Here is a 14337-nt window from a genome sequence, read left to right as displayed (position 1 = left end):
CTTCATTCCCATCCAGGGACTCAAAATTACTGTCAAGTCAGATAGAGGATCCTATTTCTTTCAATTAAATACATATCCACCACAGTTATATAATGAAAGTTTTACCTCCTTCATGCTATTAGATAGCAAAACACCTCCTATCAATATCCCTCCTACATCAGTCAGTAAGTCAGCACATAAACATTTATTCAGTGCTTATTATGTACTAGACACTGAGGTAAGCACTGAGGATACAAGGAAGGCAAAAGACAATTGATTCCTGCTCTCTAGGAGCTCACAGTCTAATGGGGGGTGGGGGGAGAGGGGAAACAGAGAGAAAAAGAGAGAGAGAGGGAGAGAGAGAGAGAGAGAGAGAGAGAGAGAGAGAGAGAGAGAGAGAAAACAACTATATACAAGCAACCTATTTACAAGATAAATGGAAATAAAAGGGAAGGGATTAAAGGGGAATCCAGACAGGCTTCCTGTAGAAGATAAGATTTTAGGTGGGACTTGAAGGAAACCAGGAGGCTTTCTGGGAAGGATGAGGAGCCCTTTCTGGAAAGGAATAGTCTGAATCATCCCAGAGGAAAGGAAGCCTGCCATCTGAGGAATACCTGAGGTACTTCTTCAGAGTATATGGAGCCTTCTGAGGGGGCAGGGCTTTGTGCCCAAAGCACTTTTGTACTGGAGAAGGAATAAGGGAGGACTAGATGGGGTCAGCTGAAACTATAATAAAAACCAATTCATTCTTATCAGGAAAGTCTTCCTGGAGACTAGATCCTAGAAACCCCTGAATTGTAGAGTCTTTCCTCTTCCCATGGTGGCATTGATTGTCACAGACACGTCTTCATGGAAGTCAGGCACCTGACCTGGGCAGTTACAGTGCATAATGATGTAGCTTTCAATTGGACAGGGGGGCAAACCTCTTGCCCTGAGATTAGAGAGTGTCATTTTGCCAGTGGGGGACAGGGTGGGGACCATTTGTGTTAGATAGGTACTCCAACTGGCACATGAAGATCATTTGGTGAGGAATAGCCCTTATTTAAAGGGATCGTATGATTCTTTCTGCCCAGCACAGCATGGTATCACCACCCCAATGTCCATACTGGCAATGAATCCACTCCCAAACCTTTGCTGTTCTTGGAATAGCTCTAACCTGGTTATTTGGCATATGCTGTCTCTGATGGGTCTCGGCATGTCCCACAAACAACTGTATGCCCTGGGAAGCATCAGTGAAATTACACTAAATGGAAGAACCTTTGATTACCTAGTGCTGTGTTCCCCAGTCCCCAGACCACTTGGCAAGACCCACATCCACTGCCGAGGAATTAGTATAGATGGACATCTTCTCTTCCCCATCCCTGAAGGCTCTCTTACATATGTACTATGTAGTCTGGATCTTCGTATGTCAGAAGGACCTGCCAGGACACCTAATCTCTAGAGTATCTCATTTTACTAGAGGAGTGGCTGCTGTGTCCATTTGCTCTCCATAGTCAACGGAGTCAGATTCTTAAGGATAAGGAAGGGCCCATTGCACTAGTGGAGAAAGCAAAGCTCCAGGGCTTGGATTAGAGGCCTCAGTTTTTGGCATAGTGGACAGCCCCTTACCACTCAGCCTGGGCCTACCTGGTCTACAATAGTGATGAGATCAGGAATAGCTGTCATGTTGGGCACAATGGCTTTGTTCGGCTCCCTGTAGTCCTTTTCAAATTTCCAGGTGCCATCTACCTTCCTTATAAGTAACATGGTGTTGTAAAGAGAACTGGTATAATGAAGTACTCCAGCTTCATTCGCCTCCATCAAAAGAGAAGAAATTTCTTTCCCCCCTTTGGGGGCACAATATTATACGGTATTAATTACATGGGATGGTTAAGGTGACTCTAAAGGTTTCTCTTTGGCCCTATCCAGCATAACAAGCCTAAGGTTGCTGAATGGGCTCACTCAGATTCTGAGCACTTCATGGAGCCCTCCCTCTAATTCTGCATCCTCTGTAGTTTCCCCAGAATGATCCAAGTGGGATAGGAGCTTTAGAGGGTATCTTAGACTTGGGTGAGGCTAAATGACCCCTAATGCCCTGGTGCTGACTTTTTCTGTACAATTTTACTAACACTCTTTTGGGCTAATCATCAGTCGCTTTCTTATCAAGCCTATGTTCTTTTTAAAAAATTTTTATTAATTTATTTTGGTTTATCAACAATCACTTCCATAAGCTTTTGAGTTTTGAATTTTTCTTCCCCTCCCCCCCAAGACAGTGCATAATCTGATATAGGCTATACATATACATTCCTATTAAACATATTTTCACATTAGTGATGTTGTAAGTAAGAATTAGAACCAATAGGAGGAGCCATCAGAAAGAGGAAACAAAATAAAAAGAAGGAAAAAAAATAGCAAATAGTACGCTTCCATCTGCGTTCAAACTCCATAGTTCTTTCTTTGGATATGGATAGCATTTTCCATCACGAGATCTTTGGAGCTGTCAGAGATCCTTGCATTGCTGAGAAGGGCTAAGTCTATCAATGTTAGTCATTGTACAACGTGGCTGTTACTGTGTACAGCGTTCTCCTGGTTCTGCTCACTTCATTCAGCATCAGTCCACACAACTCTTTCTAAAGTCTGCTTGCTCATCATTTCTTATAGCACAATAATATTCCATTACATTCATATACCACAACTTATTCGGCCATTCCCCAATTGATGAGAATCCCCTCAATTTCCAATTCTTGGCCATCACAAAAAGAGCTGCTACAAATAATTTTGTACATGTGGGTCCTTTTCCCACTTGTATAATCTCTTTAGGATACAACCCTAGAAGTGCTATTGCTGGGTCAAAGGGTATACACATTTTTATAGACCTTTGGGCATAGTTCCAAATTGCTCTCTGTAATGGTCAGATCAGTTCACAACTTCACCAACAATGCATGAGTGTTCCAATTTTCCCACATCTTCTCCAACATTTATCATTGTCCTGTTTTGTCATGTTGGCCAATCTGATAGGTGTGATGTGGTACCTCAGAGTTGTTTTGATTTGCATTTCTTTAATCATGATTTAAAACATTTTTTCATATGACTATAGGTGGCTTTAATTTCTTCATCTGTTCATCTGAAAACTGCCTGTTCATATCCTTTGACCATTTATCAATTGGGGAATGACTTGTATTCTTATAAATTTAACTTAATTCTCTATATATTTTTGAAATGAGGCCCTTATCAGAGACACTGGTTGTAAAAATTCTTTCCCAGTTTTCTACTTCCCTCCTAATCTTTGTTGCATTGGCTTTGTTTGTGCAAAAACTTTTCAATTTAATGTAATCAAAATTATCCATTTTGCATTTTGTAATGTTCTCTGTCTCCTGTTTGGTGATGAATTCTTCTGTTCTTCATAAATCTGACAGGTAAACTATTGCTCTCCCAGTTGGCTTATAGTATCAGCCTTTATATCTAAATCGTGAACCCATTTTGACTTTATTTTGGTATATGGTGTGAGATTTTGGTCTATACCTAGTTTCTGCTGTACTCTTTTCCAGTTTTCCCAGCAGTCTTTGTCAAATAGTGAGTTCTCATCGCAGAAGCTGGGGTCTGTGGGTTTATCAAATAATAAAATTACTATAATCAATGACTACTGTGTCTTGCATATTTAACCTATTCCACTGATCCACTACTTTATTTCTTAGCCAGTACCAAGCAGTTTTGATGATTGCTGCTTTATAATACAATTTAAGATCTGGAATTGCTAGGCCACCTTCCCCTGCATTTCTTTTCATTAGTTCCTTTGATATTCTGGACCTTTTGTTTTTCCAAATGAATCTTGTTATTTTTTTTCCTAGTTCTATAAAATACTTTTTTGGTAGTTTGATTGGTATGGCACTGAATAAGTAAATTAGCTTAGGTAGGATTGTCATTTTTATTATATTAGCTTGGCCTACCCATGAGCAACTGATGTTTTTCCAATTATTTAGATCTGATTTTATTTGTGTGAAAAGTGTTTTGTAATTGTGTTCATAGAGTTCCTGGGTTTGTTTCGGGAGGTAGACTCCTAAATATTTTATAATGTCTGCAGTAACTTTAAATGGAATTTCTCTCTCTATCTCTTGCTGTTGGGCTTTGTTGGTAATATATAGAAATGCAGATGATTTATGTGGGTTTTTTATAGCCTGCAACTTTGCTAAAGTTGTTTGTTATTTCAAGTAGTTTTTTACTTGATTCTGTAGGATTCTCTAAGTATATCATCATGTCATCTGCAAAGAGTGATAGCTCTGTTTCTTCTTTGCCTATTCTAATACCTTCAATTTCTTTTTCTTCTCTTATTGCTAAAGCTAATGTTTCCAGTATGATATTGAGCAACAGTGGTGATAATGGACATCTTGTTTCACCCTCGATCTTATTGGAAATGCTTCTAGCCTGTCCCCATTACATATAAAGCTTGCTGAAGGTTTTAGGTAGATGATATTTATTATTTTAAGGAAGGCTCCATTTATTACTATGCTGTCTAGTGTTTTTAATAAGAATGGGTGTTGTATTTTGTCAAAAGCTTTTTCTGCATCTATTGAGATGATCATGTGTTTTCTGTTAGTTTGGTGTTGATATGATCAGTTATGCTGACAGTTTTCCTAATATTGAACCAGCCCTGCATTCCTGTTATAAATTCTACCTGGTCATAGTGTATTATTCTTGTGATAAGTTGCTATAATCTATTTGATAATATTTTATTTAAAATTTTTGCATCTATATTCATTAGGGAAATTGGTCTATAATTTTCTCTCTCTGTTTTGACTCTTCCCAGTTTAGGAATCAGCACCATATTTGTATCATAAAAAGAATTTGGTAAGACTCTATCTTCACCCATTTCCCCAAATAGTCTAAATAGTATTGGAATTAATTGTTCTTTAAATGTTTGATATAATTCACTTGTAAATCCATCTGGCCCTGGAGATTTTTTCCTAGGTTAATAGCTTGTTCAATTTCTTTTTCTGAGATGGGGTTATTTAAGTATTTTACTTCCTCTTCTGTTAATCTGGGCAATTTATGTTTTTGTAAATACTCATCCATTTCACTAAGATTGTCAAATTTATTGGCATACATTTGGGCAAAATAGTTCCTAATTATTCTTTTAATTTCCTCTTCCTTGGTGGTGGATTCACCCTTTTCATTTTTGATACTGGTAATTTGTTTTCTGCTTTCTTTTTTTAAATTAAATTAATCAAAGGTTTATCTATTTTATTGTTATTGTTTTTTCATAAAACCAGCTCTTAGTTTTATTTATTAGTTTAACAGTTTTCTTAATTTCTATTTTATTAATCTCTCCTTTGGTTTTCAGTATTTCTAATTTGGTGTTTAATTGATGATTTTTAATTTGTTCTTCTAGTTTTTTAGTTGTATACCCAATTCATTGATTTCCTCTTTCTCTATTTTATTCATGTAAGCATTTAGAGATATAAAACTTCCCCTAAGAACTACTTTCTCTGCATCACATAAGTTTTGCTATGTTGTCTCATTATTGTCATTCTCTTAAATGAAGTTATTGATTGTTTCTATGATTTGTTATTTGACCCATTCATTTTTTAGGATTGGATTATTTAGTTTCCAATTATTTTTTAGTCTATCTTTCCATGGCCCTTTATTAAATGTAATTTTTATTGCATCATGATCTGGAAAAGATGCATTTAATATTTCTGCCTTTCTGCATTGGATTGTGAGGTTTTTATGCCCTAGTATATGGTCAATTTTTGTGGTAGGTGCCATGTATCACCAAGCAAAAAGTATATTCCTTTCTATCCCCTTCAATTTTCTTCAGAGGTCTACCATATCTAACTTTTCTAATATTCTATTCAACTCCTTAACTTCTTTCTTGTTTATTTTGTGGTTAGATTTATCTAGTTCAGAGAGGGGGAGGTTGAGGTACCCCACTACTATAGTTTCACTGTCTATTTCTTCCTGTAACTCCCTGAACTTCTCCTCTAAGAATTTGGATGCTATACTGCTTGGTGCATATATGTTTAGTAATGATATTACTTCATTGTCTATGGTGCCTTTTTGGAAGGATGTAGTTTCCTTCCTTATATCTTTTGGTAAGATCTATTTTTGCTTTTGCTTATGTTCTAAAAGCCACACCCAAAGCTCCTTCCAGGAGAGGGTGTCACTACCCTCTGCCCAGCTGGTAGAGAAGAGAGCTCAGTGACTCCCTCTTTACCATTCCCAGAATTCCTATTTGCACAGACAGCAATATTTGCCCAAGCCACAGTGGTCCCAACCTCCTGCTCACGTTTCACCAATTGGCCCATGCTTAGATAGTTGTGTGGTGGGAAAGCCTGAAGTGTGAAGTCATTCTGATAGGGCTCTTCTCCCAATTCAACCTCCCAATGTGAGGCATGAGGCTATTTCATCTTATTTCATTTGCCCACCAGCCTAGATGGTAGAGGTATTACCCTAAATGGTAGGTCTAACACAAGTACCTTGTTATTACTAACAAGTTTAATGATGGGATGAAATGAGCTGCTCACAAGTCATGAAACAACTAACAAAAGGAGATTTACTTTGCCCTATGAAACAAGATAACTTGTGAATATATCACAAAGATGTAGTGGAACTAAGCTTCTCTGGGTATGATCCCACCCCCACCCCTTTATCTCCTTAGGAAAATGTGTCTGATTAACAGAGCAAAGTATGGTAACTCAGGTGGTCTTCAGAAATCCACCAAATTAAAGGGGTCCTGGTTCCACATGGTGGGATTTGTGCACTTTAGAGGATTAAGAAGCTGTGTCAAGGGAGGCAGGGACCACTTAAGTCCCAGGCACAACTTTGTTGTCTTTTAGGGAAAATTAATTCCTATTTTGGGGAAATGGGAAAATCCTGGTCTTATCACACTCATAGAGTACACTTAGTAAATGCTTACTGATTGACCACATGATCCTTGTATATAGCTCTCAGCATCACCTTTTTTAATATCCAGAGCTTCATGCAGAGAGGTGGTGACAAATCAAATGTGGAAAGAACAGCCAATATTATCAAAAGAGTGAAAACAGCACATTGACTCCTATGTATATGGGAATGACTTCCAGCTAAATTAATATGGTTAGTTTTTAAAGAACTGAAATGATTCTCACTTTATGTGATTTCAGTTATAAAGCCTCAAAGTTTTATTATTTTAAAAAGTAAACCAAGTCATTGGAGGTATGGTAAAAAGCTGGTTAGGGATTTAGGAAGACCTGGGCTCAAATTCTACTATGACATAGTGGCTGTGTGACTGGGCAAACTTCTTGACTTCTCAGTTCCTTAGGCAACTCTCTAAAAAAGGCACTAAGTTGCAAAATAGTTGCCTATCTTCATTGTTAGAGGAAGTTTTCTGCAGTTTTCTACATTGGTAATTTCCCTGGTAATTTTCCTTATAGCACTAATGAAATCACACACACACACACACACACACACACACACACACACACAAACCCCTCAATTAAAAAAAATCAACATAACTCTATGGAATCAGTTTGATTGGTCCAAATATTATTTCTTTCAGGCTTATGAGAAAAAGTCAAACAAATGTTCAGCATATGATCCAGAAGCTGAGTCAGAAGATATGTTTCTTTGATGAAAACAGTGTCACTAGCCCATGAAGAAGGAGGGAAGGAGTGAAGGAAGGAAGGAAAGAAGTAAGGTGTGAAGGAAAGAAGGAAGAAGGAATGAGTGAAGAAAGGAAGGAAGGAGTGAAAGAAGGCATAAAGGAAGGGAAAGAGGAATGAAGAAGTGAAGGAAGGAAGAAGTGAAGGAAAAACGATCGAAAGAAGGAAGGAAGGAATGAAAAAAGGAAAGAAAAGAGGGAAAGAGGGAGGGAGGAAAGAACGAGGGAAAGAAAGAAATAAGAAAGGAATAAGCATTTATTAAACATCTACTACATTAAGCATACCTACTACATGTGCTAAGTGCTTTACAAATATTATTTATTCATAAATTATTTATTATTTATTTACAAACATTATCTCATTTGAAGGAAGACAACCTGTTAGTGAAGAATGGTAAGCCAAGGCCAGTTCCATCTGGGCCTCTTGGGAATTTGCTTTGATAAACACTCAGAAAGAGGGAGCTGTGGCTTAGTGGTTAGAAAGCTGGCCTTGAAATCAGGAAGACCTGGGAACAAGAACATCTCTGACACGTACTGGCTTATGGGCAAGTCACTTAACCTCAGTGCTTTAAAGCAATTCTATTAAGACTAAAGTTGTAAATAAAGTACCATCTTGCTTTGGTAGAAGGGATCCCCTCAGCTATGAGTTCCCTTTCAATGAAATCACCAGTCCAGTCCTTATCACTCAGTTCTCAGAAATACATCAAATTGCTGTCCAGGGAGACTGGTTTTTCTTTTTCTCTTTCTTCTCCTTCTTCTTCTTCTTCTTCTCCTTCTTCTTCTTCTTCTTCTCCTTCTTCTTCTTCTTCTTCTTCTTCTTCTTCTTCTTCTTCTTCTTCTTCTTCTTCTTTTAACACCTTACTGTATCTTTGTCCTTACCATTTGGATCTGTTGCTTATGCTTTCACATAAAACTCTGCTTGTTTTGACATTTTGGGTAACTACCTTTCTCTTAGTGTAGACAGATTTAAAGAATGTTCAGAGTAGAAGGAGTCATTAAGATATTATTTATTTATTATTTATTATTTATAGCTACACTTATTTTATGGATAGGAAAAATGAGGCCTAAAGAAATCGACAACTAATTAGTGGCAGAGTATTATTTCTTAAGCTAACCCTGATTTTAGACCACTTAAGGCAAGTATTTTAATTGCTGGATCACCTTTTCAGAAAGACATTGGAATGAATTCATTCTAACCTAGGTTTTAACCTAGATTTAGCATTAATTCCCATAAGGCCATTATCCAGTGACAGTTCCTTTTTTTTCTCAGTAAAGAACTATGCAAATGAGTAATTCCATATCTATTTAGAAATCTTTAAGACAGAAAGTTATCAACTTATAAATCCACCAGCTGCTTCAGTAGGTCATAGGACCATAGTCTGGCTAAGAAAATACCATTTAATACTGTATTTAAAAAAAATACCTAACTAAAACTAAGAAGCTTTCTGGAAACTGAACTTGGATGAGCCAAACTTCCAGGTTTTTTAAAAAATTAGATATATTATTGAATTTCCAACATAAATACCTACATTAAATATATTACCAGAAGTTTTGTGATCTTTGGTAGGTTACAGATTTTTCCTCTTTTCCCCCCAGTTCTTCCTTCTTTTCCATTTTCAAAGCATGTTCCCATTTCCCCCCCCTCACATTCAAAAAATGTACAGTCATACATTTTGTGCTAAGAATGTTCCATAAATTAAAAGTTTTGAGACCTGGGTATGTCATAGAAAGACACACAGCTAAGCAGCAGAGACCCCCTGGAAAATCTCTAGGAGCTCACACATAGTCATTCAGTCTATAACCGCTGTGAGAAGCTGATGCCACTGAAGGAACGCGATTGTCCTTGTAAGCAGTGGGAGGCTGGTATGGAGGTGCCATTGTCGCCATTCTGGACTGTGTCTGGTAATCTGAGTACGGCTCATCCTCCTGGCATGACATGCAGAGTAGAGTCCCACCAATAAGGGACAGTGATGATGAAATGAAGCCCAGGTACAGGGCTTGCCCAAGCTCATACTTCATGCTAGTGGGTAGCAGTGGGTTGTAGAAATTTTCTACCACATCATTGGTTGTCCAGGAGACAGCAATCATACAAAGTAGACCTGCCAAGATAAAGAGGACCCCCCCGGAGACAGCAAAGGTATTCTTGACAGAAGTGCCTTTAGCACACTTAGTATACTTCATTCCAATGACAGCACACGTGGAGGCCATGGCAGAGAGCAGGCAGGAGATGACCATCAAGGCACGAGAGGCCTGCAGGTCACGGGGTAGGGCCAACAGAGACCGGTAGATCTGGCACTGATAGATTCCAGTGCTGTGCCAAACACATTCCATCCAAAGTCCCTTTACATATGACACAGCTGTTAAAATGTTGGTGCCTACGTGAGCTGTTCTTCTCCAGTGAGGCAAGATGGTGGTTATCAAGGTCCCGATCATCCCCAAGAAGCTGAGCAAGAAGCCCAGGAGCTGGACTGCTGTGCTGGCCATGTTTGCTAGTACTTATGGTGACTTAGAGCCAGTTGGTTACATGCAGTCACCTGCAGCTGTCACTTCTAAGCCCTCTTGGGAATACAGCTTCTTCTGGCAAACTGGAGCTGTTTCTATTCTGTTGCCCCGGGAGTCCTAATAAAAATGCAATAAGGGTATGTGGGGGGATGGGGAATAGGAGACGGAAGGGAAATTGGTTAAATATTATCTTGTTGCCACTATTTCTGTAATGGGGATTTTCATAGGTAATTAGTATGGCAATTAACAAAGCTCTTGGGATTTTGCAGAGTGCTAGGAAATTGTTCTTACCTTCTCCACTGAAAGACAGGAGGTGGAAGAGGGTGATATTCTGTATGATATATTTGGATGCACAGTAGATTGGACACCTCAGTTCATCTCAGCCCAGTCATTAACTAGCTATGTGACCTTCGTCATTTCACTCCTCTGTGTTAGAAAAGGCATCCTGATGGCATGAGATGGCCTAGAATTAGGTAGTAGGAGAATAGAGATGAAAGCCCTATATGTCATGAGAAATTACATTGGTATTCAAAATCACGTGGGAATTTTGTAAGACAAAATTACTCTTTCCTTTTTGCATAGGAGAGAAAGCATGGTAGCTGAATGGGCTAATTCCCAGGGCCCAGAAATCATCTTCCCCAGATAAGCACACTCCTGTGGCACAGAAATTTGTTGTACTTGGCCAGCAAAGCCTAAGGCTTAGTTTGACAGGAATAATAAACAAGTTTTATCAAAGAAAATGGCAATAATGAGTATCGGCAACAACACAAAAACTTGGGGAATGCAATCTGAAAAGTCCTTATGGGGGGAAATTTCCATCTCTAAACATTTTCATCATTAAAAGAGAGAAAGAGCAGGTCAATGATTTGGGCATGAAACTTAAAACAACAACAACAACAACAACTAGAAAAGCAAATGAGAAAAAGGCTAAATACCAAAAAAATATAAATTCTGAAAATGAAAGAAGAAATAAGAACAAGAAATAGAGAACTGAAATAACCTAGTCTCAGAGAAAGAAACTGAACAAACCATGAATAAATTCCCAAAGGCAAAACAAACAAGCAAACAAAAATACCCAGGACTCAGCAGATTTACAAGCGAACTATGAAACATTCAAAGAACAATTTTGATATTATGAAATATTTTAATTGTAAAAAATAGGGGAAAAAAGGATCCTAGCAAACTCCTCTTATGAAGCTATGATATTGATAATCCAACTAGGGAGAGATAAAGCAAAGAAAGAAAACTATGGACCAATATCTTTAATGAGTATTGATGCAAAAAATTGAATAAAATGTTGAGAGACTATAAAAAGCTTCTAAACTAAAAGAATATGTGTTATAATTGGATCAGACAAATCAGGACTGATTTAGCACTAGAAAAATTTTTGTAAACATAATAGACCATATTAATAAGAAAAAAAAATAAATACAGATTTATATTAACAGATACAGAATTTTTTTTGACAAAATTTAACCTCTATGTTCAAATCACTAAAAAAACATAGGAATAAATGACCTCTATTAAGACAAATAGAATCTATCTAAAACCAAATGTAAGATGGAAAATGCTATAAGCGTTTCCAATAAGATCAGGGATAAAGCAAGAATGCTCATTGTGATCACTTCTTTTTTTTTATGTGGTTTTAGAAATACTAACTGCTCCAGTAACAAACAATTAAAAAATTGAGGTAATGCAGCACCCATTCCTATTAAAAACACTAGAGAGCATAGGAATAAAGGAAGTTTCCCTAAAAATGATAAGCAGTATCTATCTAAAATCATCAGCAAGCATTATATGTAATGGGAAACAGCTAAAAGTATTCCCAATAAGATCAGGGGTGAAATAAGGATGCCCATTATCTCCAATGTTATTCGATATCATACCAGAAATGTTAGCATTAGCAATAAGAGAAGAAAAAGAAATTGAAGGAATTAGAATAGGCAATGAGGAAACAAAATTATCAGTCTTTGCAGATGATATGATGGTATACTTGAAGAATCCTAGAGAATCAACTAAAAAACTACTTGAAACAATTAACAGCTTTAGCAAAGTTGCAGGATCTAAAATAAACCTACATAAATCATTAGCATTTCTATATATTACCAACAAAACCCAGAGAAATTCCATATAAAATAACTGTAGACAATATAAAATATTTGGAAGACTACCTGCCAAGACAAAGTCAGGAACTACGTGAACACAACTACAAAGCATTTTTCACACAAATAGAGTCACAATTTGAAAAATATAAATTGTTCACAGGTAGGTTGAACTAATGTAATAAAAGTGACAATTGTACCTAAATTTAGTGCCATACCAATCGTATGACCAAAAATTACTTTATAGAGTTAGAAAAAATAATAACAAAAATTGAGGTACTAAGCATAGTTGAAGAACAGATTTTTCAGTTTTTGCAGATGATATTATGGTTTACTTAGAGAACTTTGTATGCTAAAAATTAATTGAAACAATTAATTATGTCAGTAAGGCAGCAAGATATAAAATAAACCCACAAAAATCATCAACCTTGTATTATTTTACATACAAAACCCAACAGACAGAGAAGTAAAAGGAAATTCCATTCAGAATAATTACAGAAGGTGTAAATTTCCAGGGGGCCACCTATCACGACACACATAGTAATTATATGACTACAACTATAAACCACTTTGAATGGAAATTAAAGTAGACCTAAATAATTGGAGGGATATTACTTACTCATTGTTGGGCTGTGCCAATATGATAAAAATTATAACATTACTAATACTACTTAATCAGATCTGAATCTTCCAGAGGAAGAGTCCAAGATTTGTGTAGGAGGAGGAGTGTAGGAATGCATCTGGGAGCATGTTTGGACCTGGCCAAATGAGCTTTAAATATCGACTTCCCAGAAGACTCTAATGGTATCTATAAATTAAATCACTAAATCATATTTTAAATGTGTTTTTGTCAAATGTCTACTTATGAATGTCCTGTGTTTGGCATTCTTTTTGCATGTGGTAATAATTTACCTGTCTCATACCAGATTCATATTTTGGGTACTTCTTTCCTCCTTTCTTCCTTTTGTGGAAATCTGTTGTTGGCCAGAATGCTGTGACTCATACTTGCGGCAGATTGAGTTAATCCTTTCTCTTTCCCACCCCCTTTCCTAGGCTGTTGCAAGCTAGGACATCATCAAACCTATCTGGGGAAGTTTTAGCCCCCAGGTGAATTGATGTGAAACCCAGATATGGGACCCATAGGCAATGAATATATAAAGATGCCATATAAGGGCAGCCACTGGATCATGTTCCAGGCACTCTTTTTGGCTGCCCAGATTGCACAACAGTTGGTTTGCCTGGGCCCAGGCAGCCCTCCCTACCCCATTTCCAGCTACACATTGATGCCTGGTGCCTTGGACAACTTTACTCCCAGAGTGAACCTCCATGGACAACAATAACTTACCTGAATTCATTCCTTTAATTCCATTAATATTATTCCCCTATCTCATTATTCCCTATGCAACCCAGTGATTCTGAAACCCCAGCTGCCATTGTTCAAACCTCATTGAGAGACTGCACTCTTCTGTATCTAGAATAGAAAAAAAATAATGAAAAGGCCAAGGTCCCAGGCTTGTTTTTCAGCTGCTATATGGCCTCAGAAAGGGAAGGTCTCATAGTCTTTCCCCTGACAGGATTCTCTCACCAGAAGCCATGAGTAAAGTAGTCACCTCTCTCCCCCATGAACAAATGCTGTAAAAAACTGTTGGATCTAACCCAGTAGCTGGAGCTACCCAGCCAAAGGAAACAGGCTTCTCCCAACCTGGCTTCTCCCAGAACATGCCAAGTCAAAAAACCTGAATACCAAAATGCAAGATAATACAAGCCTAGTCCAATAACAGAATTTCCATTCTTTCTCTAGCCTCTCCAAGGCATCTCCCACCCAGAAGCAATTCCCTCTGTGACCCTCATCCCAAGTCCATTGGACTACCTATTCCTCTCACAACTTCCCAGAGTCTTTCACTTCAGCAGCCTGAAGTGGAGTTGGCCTTTTCTGTCTTCTTTCTTGAAGCTAGAAGCTGACTCCACACTCAAGAAGACTCTCATTTGGAGAAACCCCAAAAGCAGAGACTTGTGAATGTCCCCAAAGTGGGGAGCTAGAGCTCTCTTACCTCTCACCAACTCTGTTCTTCACCAACATGGCCTTTGTCTTCACCAACAAGGAAAGAGTTCCATACCACTGGGCTTTGGGACAAGGGT

General features: G+C 37.8%; 2 protein-coding genes across 3 annotated transcripts in view; one reads left to right on the top strand and one right to left on the bottom strand.

Moving 5' to 3' along the window:
* The window catches only part of CHAF1B (chromatin assembly factor 1 subunit B), a 94086-nt gene that overhangs the window by 59688 nt on the left and 20061 nt on the right, over positions 1 to 14337 (top strand). The window contains exon 14 of one of the 2 annotated variants that reach the window (XM_020995979.2): positions 7493 to 7726. The exons of the other annotated variant lie outside the window; for it this stretch is intronic. Coding sequence (XP_020851638.1) covers positions 7493 to 7500 — 8 coding nt within the window. The 3' untranslated portion in view covers positions 7501 to 7726. Of the gene's footprint in view, positions 1 to 7492; positions 7727 to 14337 lie in introns of those variants that run through there. 2 annotated transcript variants of the gene reach the window in all.
* On the bottom strand, positions 7847 to 12919 carry CLDN14 (claudin 14). The gene is made up of 3 exons (XM_020995980.2): positions 12818 to 12919; positions 10388 to 10559; positions 7847 to 10213 (listed from the first exon to the last, which is right to left on the bottom strand). The coding sequence occupies exon 3, from the start codon at positions 10076 to 10078 to the stop codon at positions 9371 to 9373; it is 708 nt and encodes a 235-aa protein (XP_020851639.1). The 5' UTR covers positions 10079 to 10213; positions 10388 to 10559; positions 12818 to 12919; the 3' UTR covers positions 7847 to 9370.

Source organism: Phascolarctos cinereus, unplaced genomic scaffold (genome assembly GCF_003287225.1).
Source record: "Phascolarctos cinereus isolate Bilbo 61053 unplaced genomic scaffold, phaCin_HiC Scaffold_726;HRSCAF=1367, whole genome shotgun sequence".
Lineage (NCBI taxonomy): Eukaryota > Metazoa > Chordata > Mammalia > Diprotodontia > Phascolarctidae > Phascolarctos > Phascolarctos cinereus.
This window is presented reverse-complemented; position numbering and strand designations above follow the sequence as displayed.